General features: G+C 39.7%; 1 protein-coding gene across 1 annotated transcript; it reads right to left on the bottom strand.

Moving 5' to 3' along the window:
* Positions 1-1737: 1737 nt before the first annotated feature.
* Positions 1738-18860, bottom strand: inpp5l (inositol polyphosphate-5-phosphatase L). The gene is made up of 16 exons (XM_026321678.2): positions 18189-18860; positions 14050-14091; positions 13588-13688; positions 13056-13143; positions 9991-10054; positions 9387-9490; positions 9055-9107; positions 7148-7267; positions 6762-6846; positions 6565-6660; positions 6406-6480; positions 6024-6097; positions 5814-5925; positions 5088-5156; positions 4933-4992; positions 1738-3767 (listed from the first exon to the last, which is right to left on the bottom strand). The coding sequence occupies exons 1-15, from the start codon at positions 18246-18248 to the stop codon at positions 4951-4953; spliced, it is 1185 nt and encodes a 394-aa protein (XP_026177463.1). The 5' UTR covers positions 18249-18860; the 3' UTR covers positions 1738-3767; positions 4933-4950.
* Positions 18861-20113: the final 1253 nt, after the last annotated feature.

Below are 20113 nucleotides of genomic sequence, written 5' to 3'. Positions count from 1 at the left end.
CATACAACAGAAGCAGTTCAGTGGGTTCAATAGTAAAACAGGCTGAAAACATTAAGTTCAAATGTTTACTTTTATAAATCAGTGTAAGAAATGAACTCTGGCCTGTTTAATGTTCCAGTGGTACGTGCGGGAATTGTGTCATAAATTTCATTTTGTAAAAACATAAGAAAAAAATGACATGAAAAAATATGCATGATGCCCATTGATACTATTAATAAATAAAAGTAACCTGAAGTTTTTAATGTGTTCCTTGTTTGATTATTTTAGATTTAAATATACTCTATTCCTCTCTTGACATGACATTATCACATTAAACACTGTAGGTAAAAAAGAAAAAACCCTAAATAAATAGTGAAACTATTTTAGGATAATTATTTCTAGGGAATTCGTTTTTACAGTAATCAGTTTCTGCTCAGGAAACATTTAGAGGAAAACAGACTCTGCTCTTGTTATACTTGATTTTTTAAAACAATATAAAAATATAAAGGTGAAGAATAAAAAATGAAATGCAACTCTATAAATTATCATGGATTTTTGTTGATGGTTTATTGTAAAAAATCTGCATATTTGCTATGAAGTGAGTTAAAATGAAACTACTGGCAAAAAAGCCACAGATGCAAAGGTCAAAGGTCAAATCTTGTGTGATTTACTAGTGCGGTATGGCTTAATTGAAGACAATGACCCCCGCAACCAACTCCAAAGTAAAATCAATAGCTACAGAACAGCCCATTCACCATTAGGCTCCGTGAGTTTAGACTCCATCTGGTCCAGGCGCCAGGCCCGATGATTCTGTCAAAGCCAGAGCTGAGGAATGCCGCTGAGATAATTCTGCTTCTATTACTCACACCAAAGACAGTAACATACATGTGAGGGTGCCAAAAGTGTTCACCAGTCATGTTAATGTTAGCGTCCTATGCTGCACAAATCCATACTTTAGCTTTTGATAATTCAGATATTTAAACACGGCCTTGGCATTTGTGACAAAAATACATGCTGCCGCTGCGATGGTTTTATTCTTATTTTTAATTAAGAGTCCATCCAGTGCCTGAACACAAAAATGAAATGCAATAGGATAGAATCAGTCTCTTGACTTGTTGGATTTTGATGACCAGTCTGAAAATGTCCGAAATAGCCAACCCATTCCAGCTTTCCTGTGCAGGCTTAATAACGTGTCTGTTTAAGATGTAATTTTTCTACTGGCACAAAATAAGCACAGCGCACACAATGGCTGAATCATATGGAAACTGAATGCATAACACAGACATACAGTAATACACAGTAATATACCTTAAATTAGAACAGGCTGATGTCCGCTGTGAATATATCTGGTACATGTCCCTTCAGCCTGAGCTGCACAAAGGTCAGCATTTATGTGCTTTTTATGTTCATGTCTACATAACCAAATGGCACTGTGCAATCTGTTTATTCCATTTTCTAGGCAAGTCCTGTTAACATCATGGTGCAAGAGCCCTTCCCCCAGTAAGCAACTGTTGTACTGTACTTCACCCGAACTTTCAGGTTTATCAGCTTTATGACCAATGAGGTTGCAGATGGATATGATCACATCTTTCAAACTTATTCACACAGGTGTGACTTACATGAATTGCAAAGTGATGACTGTGCCTGTTCCTAAAAGCCAAACCCTTCTGTCTTAAAAGTCCATGATCATGTGACACAACACTGTATTTACAGTGCAGTACAGTTCTGGTAAAGCAAAATAAATGCTAAAGCAACATATTTAATAGCGTAATATTTTATTTACAAAAGCGATGTAGTGTTTGACCAGAGTTTATCCAAAGCTAATACTGGCCTAACGAACTCCACTCCCATGACTGGTCAGCAGAAACCTGCTAAAGTTTTATTCCATATAAACCGTTTGCAATATACACAGACATCGACATCACTGATTGTCCACTTAATCTTGTTATGAGGAGACTTAAGTCCCACAGACATCAATGACAGTCTAAACTTGGTAATAATATCTGTGAATTCGTGCATTAAAACAGTATTTTGTATGAATATAAGGACTGCTGTAACACCAGGTTTCACAAAACATTCCACAATTTAAAACACAGTGAGTAACAAACCACAAACATATTTTAAATGCTCTAAATTAGTCAGACCCTCCTCCCCCCGAAAAAACAAACCAACAATTCACACATTAAAAATATATTACAGCCACAGTATGAGACTATGAATCAAGGAAACGAAATAAGTCAAAAATCAAAGAAATCCAAAAACGTATATGGTGTGTGTAGGTGTACAGTATATTACAGAATTTGATGTACTTTTAGTAAAGCCATGTGCACCCCACGCCCAACTACTGGTAGACGTAAACACATGAGGCCTACGGTATAATTCTTTTGGCAATGGAATAAGGTTGATGTCAGGGATTTTTGTGCAGCACAAATGAACTGACAAGATGATGTTACTTGAATGAGGACAACTAAAACTGACAAACCGAGAACTGCTGAGTTGTAGCTTGTGGAATAATGCACTTGGTATAAATGTACAGCTGGTACACAGAAATAATGACACCATTAATGAATTCACCACGGTATAATGCTCTGCTGCTGTGATATTTCATACAGAGCCAAAACCGTTTCACATTTATTGTTGCTTTAAAATATAAATGGACTTTTTGCAAACTGTCTAGTGTTAGACACAATAATTAAAACACCAAATTAATTTGTTCATGTGTTCAGGAGCCATGTGACAAAGTTAAAGCTGCTGTGTGTGAAGGACGTAACAGTAAGACATCATTCCTGCATTAAGTTTTATTTATGTAGATCAGACTAAACATATGAATAGGAAAATGACATAACAGCAATCATCTACTGTACTGTTTCCTGTGATAGTAAACTTAAAAAAATACATGAACTAAAATGATAGAAAATACCAGCATATAGGTGTAGTCAGTATGATGTCCAATACTTGATATAAAAGCCCATATTTTTAGTTCTTACATACATTACAACTAATATCTTTCTAAGGCTTTAGATAAAAGTTATGTATGGTGGACTCTGATTGGCTGAATTCAGCTGTTAATTAAAAGGCTACTCTTTTTTGAGACCTATTCATGATGTTTGAGACATGTCATTAAAATTTCTGTCACCATGTGATAAACAAAGTATCTTGAATCTTGAACATAGGTCAAAGCTATTCAGTTCAATTGCTAAAAAGTGGCTTGGCCTTAAAATATATATCGAAAAATGTTAAATCTAAAAAAACTGTAAATACTCAACATACCAGAGTGCAATACCAGTTTCATTTCCTATTATTGTATCAATATTATATTTTTAGAAGAACTTGGTCATTTCTGTTTTTTGAACATTTTACTGCTGTAATGTGATTTTCCCTGTTGTGGCACAAATAAAGGTTCATCTTATCTTATCTCATATTTAGGACAAATAATGAATGTGAAAACTGGTGATGCCTTAGCCATGGGTCATCATTACGACCTGTAATAAAAGGCATAGTTTCAAAAATGCAACGACTACAATCACTCCAATGAAAACCTACTAAGAATGATTTAGTCCTGGTCACACGTGAGTTTTTTGGCCCTTTTCAAAAACTGTTTCCAGTGCAGGAAGCCTGGGCACGCACACTGACTTTCCACATAAGCAGACTTGAGTGTTCACAGTGTAGGCTAACTTGAGTCAAGTCCTGCGGCTGGCTGATGGGTGGGATGTGGTGGGTGACATTCCTCCTGACACCGACTGGTACTGCTACTGTGGCAGAGCTCCGAGAATGGTGCGATTACAGACCTGCAATAGACATACACACATTTGTTGACTTGCCTTAATTTCCCAGAGACTTACCCACTACTTGTCTAACCAAACCCTGAGTGAAACCTAAGCTAAAACCAAGTTTTCATTCTAAAATGTAATGATTTACATGGTGGGGAAAAAGCAGAGTTCCCACAGTGTGAGTGTGTAAACAGGCTTTGGTCCACACAGGTTTAGTAGGCACATGCACACACGTATCCAGGTACACACATTGTTCAATCATGTGCCAACAGAAGCTAAAGCACAAGAATCAGAGTAAACACCAAACAGGAGACTGTGTGCATCACAGTGCAGGATACAGTGGGTGTGGATACAGTATCTTGCTGACAGGGATTATAAAAAGTGACCGGCCTATTATGTGACCTGATTAATATCAAGTTAAATGCCATTAGAGGCTGAGCTGCATTCAAAGCACTTAGATACATCTCCCTTCTCAGAATCAAGCTCATGAATCTCATGTGCTTTTAATTTTTTGTTCATCCAACCACCTGAATTTAAATTTAAGATGTAAAATGTTACATAAATACAAGGTGCTCTTTAACAACATGTATTAAATATACAATAATAGGCAACCCTTTAATGAATCTTGAGAAATTCTGAGTTACTGTGACTGAGCAGGTTGTAACATCTTTTGTCCCCTTATTATATGTAGCTCATCAATTTGCAGTCTTCTGAAGGAGGGCCCTCATGAAAAAGCAGTCCATTATTAAAAAAATAAATTTAAACGGCAGCAAAACAAAATCATGGCCCTAAAAATGCCAATATGCTGTCCAGCACAATGTATGTCTCTCCAGACAACCATCCACATGGTAATTAATGAAAAGCAGGCTGGCAATGCACTTGTGTAGCCACAGTGACAGTGGAGAGGATTCAATAGACATAGATCAGTAAAAGGTGCTGATCGTTTGGGCTCCAACTACACTGGACACAAAAGAGCATTTGTGTCCTGCAGGCACTTCATCTTAGTTCATATCGTGACTCCACTGGGCCAGTCTAGGTTATAGCTCTCCAGGGACTGGAGCAAGATTACTGCAATAGCTCTCACACACTGAATTTGCCCACTGGAGTCATCCCATGGACACATCCACACTTCCAAATGCTGTAAATTACACACACACATTCACTCACTGGCACAAGTTCTTACCAATGAGAAGGATCCAAGTCAATGGTCATTGGTCTTCAGTGAGAAGAACAAGAAAACGGGCTATAAGAAAACCACAAGAACACACCTGAGTGACCGTACGTGTTTTGTTTCCCTCCACAATGTATATGTTATGTAACATGTTATGTTACTCTTACCTTATGGTCTCCCATACAGACATTAGGGCCCATGGTGTTATAAACAACATTCTTCTCATCTTCATCTCGCTGAAATAAAAAAGGATGAAAATTCTCTATCATCTGGACAAATACCAAAGCAAGTGAAATGTGGCATTCAACATTAAAGCTAACAGCTATCATTTCTGCAAGTTTAAATATTGCACTTTAATGTCACCTGTGTGGATACCTGATGCTGAGACTGCCACTCGTGTCCAAGTTGGATTACATGATGATACAAAGCCATAACATTGTGGTCAAACGCGAAGCATTACACACATGCTGGCATGTTTTTTCCCCCCGTTTTTCTCACAGAGTGTAACAATAAGTAATATCTTTATCTTCTACCTTATTATATTTTTAACTAGGTCTACACTTCAGCCTAAGAATAATACTGTTAGAAATATAAAAAGTCAGAGTGCTCTCATGAAGTTAGTGATTGCTTAATTAGCTAGCTACATAGTAACAGTTGATAAAATCTGCTAGTGACATCATTTCTACAAATAAGTCTGTTGTTTTGAAAATTACTGTGATATTTAAGTTGAATGTAACTATGCATAAAATGGAAAAAACATCAATCCTGGGCAACTAACCTATTAAGAAGTTGCAATCTTGTATTAAATTCTGTATGTATACGCGTCTTTCACCAACGAATATATTCTGCACTTTGTGTGGAAATAGAAAAACCTGCAGCAAGCGCTGACTTACCCTGCGGATAAGTTCTCGGGCGGTGTGTGACATGAGGATACGATCACACCAGGCAGGGCAGCGAGTGTTCATGTACTGGGTTGGTTTAGTGTACTCTTCACTGTAAGGGTAGCTGAGAGAGACAGTGCATTTAAAGGGTAACAGATAACAATAGAGCTGGGAGTTTATGCAAAGCATGTGTGCAGCAGGTAGTTCAGTTACAAGTCTTACCTGGGTGGAAACATGATGTCCTCTTCCCTGATAACATCATGAAAAGCTGTGACCTCTTTGTCATATGTCAGAAGCTGAGGGTTAGACATCAGGAAACAGAAAATCTCAGCACAAAAACGGACGAGTGACCACAACCTTAGCACACGTGTAAAGCCAGATAATTTTCACAGTTATCACAGTTTTATTTACTTCCAAGCTTTGTGTTTACTCGACTGTCACTCATTAGACTTTACTTCCACTGATAGCATCTAATCTAAGGTCTCTGAAAACATGTCAGACTGTTGCTAAGTAGCCTGTTGTATTATGGGTTATAGCTACAGTACAGTCTCACAGAAAGTGTGCTGGGTTTGGTGTGAGTGACAGAAGAGATTTGTGTTCTTACTGCTTTGCCGTTGTCCTCCCTAAAAACTGCCTGGTGCATGTAGGCAAACAGCTTCTCCTCAATCTGGAGAAGCACCTGCATGTGAAGTGGAGGAAGGAAAATGTATTGAGCAGTAAAAGCAAAATGTCAGCTGTTATCTAAACTGTCAGGTTTAATCACCTGGTGGTCATTGTCTTTTTTTTCACAGATGATTCTCTCCACTTCATTACTGCTGTCCTTCTTCACTGTCTGCACATCGGCTGAAGTGCACAGATGCTGCTCACAGAAACACAAAAACAGGGAAGGGTCTATGACTAAATACTGGCTGATTCACATTTTACACCTGAGCTTCAGCCAAAATGAAGGTTGATAAATACCTGTATGAGACTAAGTGTGTCCAGACGGAAGTTGAAATCTCCAAACACAAAGAAAGGCAGAGGAGTGTAGCAGCTGTCTGATATCCTGAATAGAAAATTGCAGGAACAGATATTTGTGTCTTTTCTCTATTAAAACTTACTTTGAGTCTTTACAAATTTACATTAAAACGATAACACTTTAGGGATTATCAAATATCCCATGGAAAGGTTTATGTAAAATCTGAAAATATGCTGCTTACAAAATGTGAAAGATTTAGGAAAGACTGTATGACATTAGCCAGGACAGCATAAGAAACCTTCTTTTATTCAGGTCTTAAATGTTACCTTTTGATTTATAAGGCTTACTCTCATGTTTTGGCATAGTTGTGTGCATCTGTAAATCTGACCTGTTGATGACATATCTGAGGGCATTATGGCGGTTGGCTGAGTAGATGGAAGGACTGGATTTACAGGCAATGAGGTTGGAGGCATCATGGAACAGATGGACATTTACCAGGTCCAGACCTCTGTGAGGAACACACACAGGTTAAATATGGGGATATGCAGCAGGTGGAGGAAGAACTCAGGAAACAGTCTGATAACATCAAAATCTGACAGCTAATTGATGAGTATGCGTGTCGCTGTGTGTTTATGCATGTGTGCCAACACGGGTGTCATTTATGAGGACCTTTCTTATCAGTGAGTGCCCTCGTGTTAATGCTGAGTCCACATACAAACACATTTGTCTTTTCTGCCAAGCGTTCACTCCTTTTCTCTGGCTGTCAGAGGAAAACAATTAATGTGCATCCAACAAATGAGCTGTGTTGACTCACAGCATGATGTTGTGGCACACAGATTGTAGGTTCCTTTTGTTACTGCCCTCAGGTAACAGCACGGCAGAGCAAATAATGACTACAGCTCACAGAAAGCACAACCTGGAGCAGCAGTAGTACTGTGTGATTTATCTTGGTTTGTTCTAGAGATGTATTTATCTTAATTCCCATTTAGTGGATACAGAACATACATTATGAATATGAATAATTAAATAAAACTGTGTTCATAGTAGTGCAGCACGGTGTAATAGTGGTCAGCACTGTTGTCTCACAGCAAGAAGGTTCCTGGTTTGAAACCCATCAGGGGCCTTTCTGTGTGGAGTTTGCATGTTCTCCCTGTGCTTGTGTGGGTTTTCTCCAGGTACTCTGGTTTCCTCCCACAGTCCAAAAACATGTATGTCAGGTTGATTGGTGACTCTAAATTGCCCATAGGAGTGAGTGTGAGTGTGTGAGGTTGTTTGTCTCTATGTGGCCCTGTGATGGACTGGTGACCTGTCCAGGGTGGACCCCTGCCTTTCACCCAAAGAGAGCTGGGATAGGCTCCAGCAGACCCCTGTGACCCTAAATAGGGATAAGTGGGTAGAAATAATGGATGGATGGATGGATGGATGGATGGATGGATGGATGGATGTGTTCGTAGTCCTGTATAATCTCCCAAATAGGTTAGGGTTAGAACCAGGGCAACATGCTGCCTTAGATATGTACATCTGCATGTAAAATAGTTAATCATTTTTCATTGGACAGTTTAGTCACTAAACAAAAGGAATGATGTCAAAGTGTTGGTTAAAACATCCACGGGGAACAACACAGAAGAAAACTGTGATGGGATTGATGAGAAGAACAGAAGACACTGCAGCAACAGTGAAAAATTGTTTCTGAATGTGGTGAACGCTCAAACAACCCTTGGGGAGGGTTGGGTATTGTACCTTAACATTTTTTATACAAACAAAAATGTAAAAAGTGTCTAACCTAGACATCAAATCTCTGGCCAGAAATTATACTGATTACGTTTTGCCAGTTTTCCCACTATTTAGGTGAAATTACTGTATTGCAGCTTGAGGGCAGCAGACACGAGATATAAACAATGTCGGCATATTAATATTATTATTGTTTCTTAAATGTCTGTAACACTTTCCTGAAACCCAAAGCAATATAATCAAATTGTCTCTCTTGTTCAACCAGCAGTCCAAAATATAATGAGTTTCCTTACTTATCACGTAAGAAAAACAGCAAATCCTCAAAAAAATTTTAAAAATGAGTTAAACAATTAATCAATTATCAAACCAGTTATTCTTTGGGAATTTACTAAATGATTACATTCTTAGCAGCCCAAATAAAAGAACTGATTACAAATGCTTCAAATTTAAAAAGAAATATGAAAGCATGCACAGCTGTCAAAGCTATCAGAATCAGAATCAGTGCACACAAACAAGATATTTGCTGAATATTTTATCAAGCATAGGTTAGTGGACAGTACATACTGGTTGTGTATGATCCAGCGGGTCCTCATGAAGCCCTTTCTGGACCACTTGAACTGCAACAGAGACAAATTAGAGTGAGTGACTGAACAGCAACGAGCCGTGTCTTTGAACGGCCAAACTGATAATTATTGATTCTTTCACATAATTTGTCTCATCTCCCTGTCAGAGCAGGCAGACAGCCCCTACAGCCCCAGTAGACTCATTTGTCCCAGCATCCCCCTTTGGCCCACTCATATCCCTCCCCACACTCATATACACACACACACACACACACACACACACACACACAAATGCAGGCAGAAATAGATGCACACTCATACATAAATACTCACATCAGGCCAGAAATTCTTTGGGAATTTTTCTTTCTCTACTGTGGTGACCACGTCCAGAGGGCCCATGTACTTGTTCTGCCCAGACACTGCTTTAAAATCCTTAACTGTGACAGGAAGAAGGAGGCAGAGAGAGGCATGACATGTAAAAGAGTGAGAAAACATGCAAACTGCAATCAATAAACTGGTGTTAACCTCATCAGAGCGGCATACGTGATGAGAGGATCTATAAGCTATTAGACTGTGTTTGGTGAACAACAATCGGTTGAGGCTACACAGCGAGTGGCAGCTCCAGTATGTTTATGGGTCTTCCATAAGCTTTTCTGAGGAGCTTTTTCAGACCTAACGTGACTGGACTGTGCAGCAGCAAAATAACAGCACTTTAAATTCAGGTTGCTTGCAAATATCTGACCAGATGAAGTGGCCACCAGACTGTCATTACACTGAGAGAAATGCAATGAAATTTAGAACAATCTTGCCAATCATGTGCCACATTGCTCTTACTCCACTCATATAGCAAATTAAACAGTTTTTAATGTGGTGCCAAGTTGACCAATAATAAAATACTAAAAATTCCATGTAAATGTCACATGTGTAAAGTTTTTACCGTTAAAATCATACTGATAGATGTTCTTCAGTGTCTTGTGGATGAAGTACATGCTTCCTAAAGCCTGTGGAGACACAGAAGTAAAGTACAGACATTTCAAAATATCTGGCACATGCACCTGGGAATGACAAAATGTAGAATATGAAAGATCACTTTCAGTTGTTTCAGTTTCAAACCAAACCACCTAAACAAAGCAAAGGAAATCATAATCAAATGAGACAATATTTTTCATGTGAGTAACAAAATGATTTATTTTCAATGCAGTACAACTATAGAGTCCCTTACATATTTATATTTTTACTATGCAACTCCCAAATTCGTAAATACATTAAATACTTCAGACTTTCAAATTAAAGAACAGAGCTATGCCTGGTCCATTTATCTAAGAAGTGATCCAAGAAACCAAAACAAATATGGTGACAAAAACAGGAGAAATCATTTCAACCATTGAGATGATGGATAGAACTGTTTATTTTCCCATCATGTGAGCTGAATTGTGAGTCTTGTATTGAACGATACAGTATGAGACAGTATATTGTTACTCTCCCAAAGACACATGAAACTTTAAAGAATAGAGAGAGACGTATAAAGTGAACATATAACTGCACAACACATCCACATGCTGCCCCTCATACACACACTTCAGCACCCAATCATCCCTGACATGGGGCTGACAATTTTTAATGTACTAACTGCCTGCTCCACTGATCTGATTAATCATGCCCTGTGAGATCAATAAAGACAGAAAATTAAAACAATTTAAAAGGTATTAAGCAGTAGGCCTGCTGTCTGCCAGCGCTGCCACTGTGACTGGGAGCCGAAGAAAAATCAGCCGGCGCTCAGAGGGCTCAGGGCGTGACGGACCGCTGTGCAAACACCCCCCTCCTCATCCAGCCAGAGCATGAGAGATCTCTCCCTGAAGAGATCATTTATCTTCAGTGCCAAAGTCATCCTCATTTAATAAAATGGAAGTGCCTCCGTGTTGGGCTCAAGCGAGCAGCAATTAGTGACCAACTCATCCAAACTAAGGGAATGAGGTTAGGACTTGGCCAGGGATTTATTTAAACTAGTTTAAAGGTTTTTTTTTCTTTTAAATGAAATGCTCACTGGAGAAGATTCCTGTGGAGCAAGTTTGAACAAAATGTTATTTTAGTTCACAAATACGACAGAGTTGTCATTCTTGTTATAAATTCAAGGACTATATTCTAATAAATTGATAAAAATTCAAAATGGGGCTAAAGTTTATCTTGGATTGGTGACACGACAAAGTACACACACACGCACACATACACAGATACACATTCCCCTTCACATTCTCTTCTACATACTCCGCCAAACACCTATCTTCATCAATCAGTTTTGTGCACAGTTTAATAAAAAAATATTGACTTACAAGTGATTTTTTTATCAAAACACCATTTGTACTGGGAATGCATGCAAGTCTGCCCCCTCTACTCCTACAGCCCCTCTGAAAGTAGAACCCCCCCCACCCCGCACAAACTCTCTGTTGGCCATATATAACTGATGATCCGCAGCCAAAGGGAAACAAATTGAAAATCAATGCAGGTGGCACCAACGAAATGAGAATGAGGCATTAGGAGGGGTGGGGAGGCTGTTACCCTCTCAGGCCAAAGAGTGGAGGGTGCGAACACTTGAGTGCAGAGGAAACTTAGTCCCAGCTGTCTTCCACACCCCCACCACCACTCACACTTTATTTATTGTGCACAAATAGGCTGGGATCAATAGTTTTAATCTAGAGTTAAATGTATTGACTTTGGCCTGTCTACCCCACACCTGGTCATTGACTTTCCCCTTTTTACTTCACACACCTCCAGTCTACAGATGCAGCCATTGACCCCTACTGTCAGACAGCCAGTGTGAGGGTATCACCTGGGAGGAGTAAGGGTTAATAGTGTAAGAAACACTCAGCCACTTTTCTCAAATCGGGACGTGTAATTCCCAACAAGGGTTGAATTTCAGATAAAGTAATGTTGACAAACTTGTTATTGGAAACTACGTACACCATTCAGGTGTGGAGATTGAGGCTGAGCACACGACCCGAGCAGCATCTCTGCAGCTCTGTAATAGCACTTTTGTAGCATGAAGTGCACTACCTCAGAATTTACAGAGAGAAGGTATGGGCTCAGTGATAGATGACGGCAAGAGATTCAGCTGCTGGCACGAACGACTTAACAAACTGATCTTTAAGAACATCTCCTCTGTCTGTGCCCACGGTGTTTAACTGTAACACTATCGCAGTGTTTCATACTCTTTGCACGTCTATGCACATCTAAAACTGTGCAATCAACCTTGATATAGGAAAGATAGGCCATAAACACACGCACACTCATGCACACACCCACACACACCACAAATCAGATTACAATAAGCAAGACAAGTCTTCCTAACCATTAGAGTATGTTTTAATCATGCAATATTGACCAGTTTCTTATCAGGGATAGACAACTTTCAGTTAGACAGACCAAAGAGTTTATTCTAAAAATCATTTTTATACAGCTTTGTGGTAAGATTTCATTTCATAAGCACAGTGAATTGCAGAAATGTTTGATTAAGGTTTTTGTGCTTTTATTCACATTTTACTACTCATGAAGTTATTCTGCCTCTTTATAGTGTCATAAACAAATTAAAATGGGCTCCATCTTAATCTTTTAACACTTAGCATTTCTCCTTGAGCTTGGTGCTCTGTCTATACATTTAAATGGATTGAATAAACAAATGCAAACCAGGCCAAGAGTGCAATGATTAATGCAACTTGTTAAAGATGTTAAAGACTTTAGCATTCTACAAAACCTGAAATTCAGGCATATGGCGGATACTTTCCAATCCAAAATTTGTACATTATCATAAAAGAACATTTTCTAAAGCTTCACTGGGATTTGCAAGCTCAGACTTTCAATTCAATCATTACTAGCTCCCAGTTCCTGCTTGTCACAGCAGAGTACATCATAAACCTCCAGCTGCTTTGGAGCACTAACATGGAGGACGGCCCCATCTAGTGGCAGCAGGTGTGAGTTACTGTGACTGAGGATCGGTGTGCCACTTACCGTAAAGCGCTCTTCTACTTGGAACTGGTTGTCCACATACATGCAGACCCTGTCATAATCTTTCATTTCCTCGCTGGACTTAATGCTCCTGGAAATAACACAGATAACATGGTCAATAATTCAGCAACAGAAAAATAAGCTTATTCCTTTTGGTGTAGAGCTGTAGAGATCTGACAATTAACTGATTAGCAGCAATTTTGATGATTAATAGTTTTTTAATCATTCCCTAAGCATAACTGCCAAAATTATTTTCATACTCTTCTTGGTCTCACCTTGAACAAAACTGGTAGGTCAAAATTAAATCTGGGCTTTTTGGGAAATTGTACGGGCATTTTACTGAGTTTTCTGGAATAATGTAGGCCAAAGGACCATTTGGTTACTAGAGAATTCTCAATAGATTTTTCCATAATGAAAATAAGCTCCTTGCAACCTTATTTTGATTAATTAAATGTGATAAAATAAAATACACGATGAAGGACTAATGTAACTTCACAAGCAGACTTGGAATATATGAGTAGCACATTAGTCCTACCAGAAGAAGTTTTCTGCATGGCCCATGTTGACCATGTAGTCCTTGCCTCCCACCTCCTGGAAGTGTAGGCCAATAAACTGTGGCTTGTAAGTGTGAATAGTCTGTAACAATGCAAAGCAAACAGGTCTTACATTGCACAGTAATGAGGAGCGAAGAGGATCAACACTGTGTGTTACAGGACAACATTAATGAGCTGTTAAAGGTCACATGGAGTTTTTGGTGTCATCAGAACAATATCCAATTTCCAACATGGAGCAGCTGTGCGTTGGGATGTCAGCAGCTAAAAGATGCCTGCAGCGTACAAAAGTTGGCCAGATCCAAGTGTATAAAACAGATTTTATTTACCTGAACTGGACCAGACTGTTTTTAAATTGAAATTCTACATTGAAATTTAGGATAAATATATTAGACACGGCAGGTAATGATTGGAAATATCAAATGGTCCAAGAGGCCCAAACTTACCTTATACAATTCCTGTAACCATGCACTTTGAATTTCACCCAGCTGTGCACACAAGGAGACAGGGAGAAAAATCAAAGGCATGCAAACTTTCTGGAAGAGATAGTCTAAAATCAAATATTAAACCTGGGTCAGCTGATTTTGCTGGAGATAGTGCAACAACCTGTAAACAGAATATTACCATGCAACATTGTAACGTGTGTTAGCAAACAAGTGGCTTTTCACACTTACAGCAAGAACAAAGAGCAACAGTAACATTTATATGAAGTCCAATATTCAGTGTCCCTTTAGCTGTTTTATTCTCTATTAACCTCTGAGAAAAATATCTGGCTCTTTAGCTGCTGATGCACCACTATATTTACAGTATATTTAAAGAATATTGGTTATCAGATGCTGCTGGTGAAATGAAGTGTAAATGAAAGTGGAGTGTAAAAGTGTAAAAAAAAACTATAAAGCTTTATACTTAACCTCAAATCATCCTGAGGTCAAAGGTAAGTAGAAATAGCTACATATTAGAGATCAATTAAACAGTCAGCTAACAGTGTTTGATAAATGAAACAGCCAGTGGTGATGGATCTTTGGTTATCCAGCACCACTGGCTATATGTGATGATTAACAAAATAACAGCAAGAGCGCAGTGGGGACCACTGTTGTAATACACACAGCATAGCAGCACTGTGCAATCACTCACAAAGCATTTTAGCTGCCAAGCTCACCCTAGTAAAGTGACCTAGCTGAAACTACTTAAAAGTTTACAGGCACCATGCTTTGATCTTCTCTGTCTTCATCTTTAAGTGCATGTCTATTGTCTTCATCCAGAACCATTCAGTTGCTGCATTATCTCTGAGAAAACCTGCCTGGTGTGGGTGGAAATAACACAAAAAACACTGGGCTTAAAACATTCCCCTGTGGAGCTGAGGGGAATGACAAAGGCCATTGACAATTATCTGTAGGTGTGTCACTGCAAGCAGCTCCTTTGACATTACACATATTCAGTTAAGTTGTTGTTACAATAAAATTATTGATGAACTAAGTGAACTAAGAACTAAGTTGATGAAGCTAACCACTTCAACTAACAATGAAGTCCTACAGAAACTGAAAAAAACGTATAATAGTTTTATAGTATACAACCCTAATTGGATGCACAAAAAGACTGTTTTTAATTAAAAGAAAATAAAATGATAATTATAGCAACTGGTTTTAAAATTATATAGCCAGTGGACAGGAAAGCAGGTCAAAGAGAAGTCAGGATGTCAACGATCACAGAAAGGAAACACTCTGAACTAACAGTGACTCTGCACATGGTTAACTAAACAATAAGGATTGTCTGAAATATTATCCTGCATGTTCCAGGATGTATTCTCATTCAAGTGCAGCTGCACCTGTCGTCATCTGAACACTGTCCACACATTATCTATGAATACTGCATGTTCACCGGACAGCTGAGTATACTGTAAAACATGTTTGAGAAACGGACGCATACAATGATGTCTCAAGCAAGGGTGAGGTTTACTTAGCAGATCCTCCTCACTCTGGAACAATACACAATGCCCATTATTACTGTAGCTCAAAGCTTCTAGGATAAAACGTGTCAGATAGAATAAAATAGTTTTAGCAGTTTTGGTGGGGCTGCAAGAAAATTTAAATGATGTTTTCTGGCTGCTCAGGTTCAGTTTATCACTTATCTCGTCCTAAGGTTATCGCTTCCTTTCAGCTGTAGCTTAAAATTGATGCTATTATCTGTAGCAATAATAGGAAGAATTGTGTAATAATAACATGCGACACTAAAAAAAGAACTTAACATGTTTTCACAGTTGATGTGACCATCATTTCTGTTGGCATGTTAAGTAAAATTGGATGTTTTGCTCTGAGAGCAAGAAAGCTTAATGCATTTCTGATCGCCATACCCGAGAGTCCTCCCTTACTCTAAAACTGGCTCCTCCGGCTTTTTAAAAGGTCATAAACAGTGTAACTGGCCCTTAAATTGAAGCGTGACATTTATTCATCTAGTTTTTTACACACCCTCTTCAGAATTCGCCCTGCAGGAGAGCTGCAGTGTCCTGTACAGTCTACTGCAAAGCCAGGTGCATTCATGCCATCTGACACATGGCTTTGCATAGTGTATTTGCATGGCAGGGAGGGAGGAATGGCAGCAGCTCAGTCACTGTAACCTGAAGGACTCTGCTTACATCATTAGGCCTACTAACACTGATTGTATGCTCTCATGAACATGAACCAAGGCCTCTTACCATCTGCAACCATCTAAGCAAAGCAGCATTTTTCTTTTTTTTTTGTCTGTAGCAAAAAAATGAGCACTGTGGCACCCATGTTGAGAAGCACAACGCCAATTTACACAGCATAGCAGCACTGTTCCAAAGAAGTTTTTATGACTCTAGCATGGTTATTAAGTTAGCTATTCATTGTTCCAAGTTGTCAAATGCTTCTTGGTGAAATGTGGGAAGAAACTGTCTTTGGCAGCAATGTGTTCCAAGAACTAAGACAATTAAAGACAGTCACTTCTCCAACATTACTTGGATGAATAAACCGCAAGTATTGAACCATTATCCATTGTCATTACTTAAGCTCACAACAAACAAAAGACAATCGCGATCATACTACTCTGTGATGTGTTGTAGAAATGGTGCTGGTGATGTAGAGTAGCAGATAGAGATGACCGTTTCACTGTCTGTTGTGACTGGACACCCAGAGTGTCCAGTTCTGTAAAGCAATAGTATTTGTCCTGTGATGTGCTTAAGGTCTTGCTCGTATCCCAAAGTGAACGTTTAGGAGTGTTTGTTTATGGAAACATGGGGGGGGGGCTAAGTCAGTAGAAAAGCTCAAGTTCCCTGGGGAAGATATTCATCTGTTTACATATCTCCCACAATGGGATTTAAAATGTTGTCATTGGTTCCAGATCTGGCAACCGGAAACATGGTCCTGAGCCAAATTTCCATGAGTGTAAGAGCTCTCCTCCCCCATGTACTGTCTCAAAGTTTTGTTCAGTCTAGGTCAAAACTAAAAACCACTGGATGTGTAAAATACTTAATTATACCTCTTACACAAAGTGGCCTTACTGTGAATTTTGACCAAAGCCTAGCTTATCAACTAAAAAATACTTAACCTTAAGGAAATACACTAATACCAATAGAACTGTAAATACTATAAGGATACTATAAACTATTGAATAACACAGAATCACAATGTAAAAACATTATAAGCAGCAGTTTCTAGCAGGTATTTACTGCACATGGTGCAGAAGCCACTTTTTAAAGGTGATGAAGATACTAATTTCTATAGCCTAAATAATGACAAGGGGCCTTTAAGGGTCTTTGACCCATAGAGTGGAACATCTACCCAAATAATGAACAAGAAGTCAGGGGAATATAATACATGAAAACTGAAGTCCTGGGAGGCAAACAGATCACTGGTCAACAGGAAAGGACAGGTGTTACACCAAAATCTGTGACCTGTCAGATTCAGATACTTTTATTTAAATCTTTTCAAATCTGTATTTAATTTTGAGATTAAAGAGAGCCAAGATATTCTGCATCAACACACACACACATACGTATTTATATATACAGGTTTGTTTTTTTCAAGTCATGTGCTGTGTTGCCAGGTGTACAACTGTGGAGGCTCTACCTGTCACTATTTGGTGAAGTTTACTAACGTTTTTCATAGCTGTCCCTTCAGTGTCACAGGATCCACCGGGTCACAGTTTTCGCTGTAACAGCTTGGTTTTAATGGTCTACGCTGCCAGGTCACGTGAGGTGAGTAACGCGCTCATCTCACAGGTGATAACATCAACTTTGCCCAGTGTATGCTTTATTTATTTATTTATTTATTTATTTATTAATAAACAACAGAGGGTTCAACGCTATTGGGCACACGCTACTGATAGCTGACACCGTAACACGGTGCAGTAAGAAGCCCGTGTGCTATTACATAGTTAATATGCAGGAAACAAATATAATCCGAGTAAATAGAGAGTGTGTGAAGAGTACAGCACATGTGTTATATCCTCGGACCAAGATGTGTGTTAGCTGTGGAGCCCATTCAAAGAAAAACGTAGCTATGGGCTCTTTCTGCGCATTATTGCTCTCTCAGCCTGACAGCAGTGCGGCTGGGTGTCGTTTACTCACATTGTCAAAGAGTGACCCGACGTTTGCGGTGACGAGCAGCACATCACTGAAGGTTTCCATGTTAACGCGCCCTCCTCGACAAAAACCGTCCGAGGAAACTCCGCAGCGGGGCCAAGTGACGGCCGTGGGGCCTAACCCGACGGCGACTCTCCGGGAGCTTACGAAGGCTTATTGTGCGCCCCCAAACCGAGACTGCAGGCGCTCAGAAATACACCAGCATCTCACTGTGCTGCTCCTGGTCCGACTACAGTGCTGATAGCGGGCTGTCGGATCAGGTAGACATCATGTGCCGGAGCCGCGCTCCTGCCCATCGTCGTGCAGAGGGGCACGGAGTGGGTTTAATAGCCTGCATGCGTGGATTTCCGCTTCCTCTCGGTTAATTGGACTAGTAGCTTCTTAGCGGACTAAGCCAGGCTGGACTGCGCATCAGGTGCTGCCCTGACAAACGCTGAGACAGCCGCACCGAGCCGTGAACTAACCCCGCGGTGTGACCAACTCCGGCGCTCCGCCCTCGGCCGTGTGCGCACACTTGGCTTCTTCCTTGTGTTATGTCAACTTTGTTACCGCTAAACCAGCGTCACGCCTGTCACTCCAAACTTCATACTCCTCCGAAAATAATCCCGACACAGCATAAACACAAAGCCCTATACTAAACTGAATCCCATGCTGAAACACTACCCCGTGGAGAGACATTAAAAATACCCGAACGGGCTCTCTAACACGCACTCTAACACGCATACCACAGGCTCCTTCTATGGGCTTTCAACAGGAAGTTAGTCATTTTCTTTTTCTCATGCTTTCAATGAAATGTTTTTCCTCAGAAGACAGTTTGAATTGCCTGTAATTGTTCTCCTGCTGTGTGATTTAAGCCTTAAACATGATGCAACAGACTGTGACTTTTCTCCAAGCACAACCTAAGATATCAATATTTTTATGCCCATGGCCTACAGACATCTTTAGACATCTTCTCTTGCACACACTGCCTCCTACAACTTCCACTTTGCACGCCAGCCGAGCAACCACAATATTTTACAACCCAGCTACAGTAGCTTTCTCTCAACCCAGTGGACCATAGAGCTATAAAACTTTTGTTTGTAAGTGGCACTGTGCCATCTCCAGACCAGGGAAAAGCAGAGATTGCTGGGGGCCCCACTCTGGCTCTCCATAGTGCTGTTAGTGAGCCATGGCATGGTTTACACAGCCAACCTTTAGAGCTTTTCTTCCCATTTCCTCTTAGTCCTCTGCACAGCACTGTGTGCTTTATTGACCTATGACAACAGATCATTCAACTATTGCAATAGAGACGCAAAACAAGGCTGCCATGTCTGTCAGCGTGTTCAGGAACCCGTCTGAAAGGAGACTGAGGCACTTTATTCCAGACAGGAGGAAAAGACCTGGGTTTTGGGTGAAGCATAAGAATCAGCAGGATACATCAACAGACAGAAGTCTCATTAAGGCCCAGTCCAGTGTACATAATCAGCTAAGGAATAATGCAAATTATGCATTCAAACAAATGCTTAGCCCCAATACCACCATACCAGAGTCCAGGACTTGGCTGCCCAGAATAGCAGGCAGTAATTAAGGCTGTACTGTTTGGAGGAATAGCATTACATTCTAAAAATACTAGTTCAACCGGTAAACGACAGTACTGTTACACAATATTTATTATAGTTAAAGATCATGTGGCTGCTTTAAAAATGCCTAGTTTAATCTTTTGTCAGCATTGTATTTTACACAATTTCTTTATAAACATAGAAATATATCTTAAAGATAGAAGGTAAAAACGTCACTGAGATACACTTTAAGTTACTTTAGAGCAGTGGTCTCCAACCCTGGTCCTCAAGAGCTACTGTCCTGCTTGTTTTCCAGATATCCTCGCAATACCCACTGCTGATTACCTGGATCAGGTGTGTTCAGCCAATCAC

This window comes from Mastacembelus armatus, chromosome 9 (genome assembly GCF_900324485.2).
Source record: "Mastacembelus armatus chromosome 9, fMasArm1.2, whole genome shotgun sequence".
Taxonomy (NCBI): Eukaryota; Metazoa; Chordata; class Actinopteri; order Synbranchiformes; family Mastacembelidae; genus Mastacembelus; species Mastacembelus armatus.
The sequence above is the reverse complement of the archived record's forward strand: the minus strand, read 5'-3'. Positions and strand labels throughout refer to the sequence as shown.

Coding starts and splice junctions, on each gene's coding strand:
- inpp5l (XM_026321678.2), bottom strand. CDS start 18,248: ATGGAAACCTTCAGTGATGTGCTGCTCGTCACCGCAAACGTCGGGTCA. Junction 9,491..9,990: donor CTATCAGTATGATTTTAACG/GTAAAAACTTTA, acceptor TTCCTGTCACAG/TTAAGGATTTTAAAGCAGTG. Junction 9,108..9,386: donor CAAAGAATTTCTGGCCTGAT/GTGAGTATTTAT, acceptor TCTCTGTTGCAG/TTCAAGTGGTCCAGAAAGGG.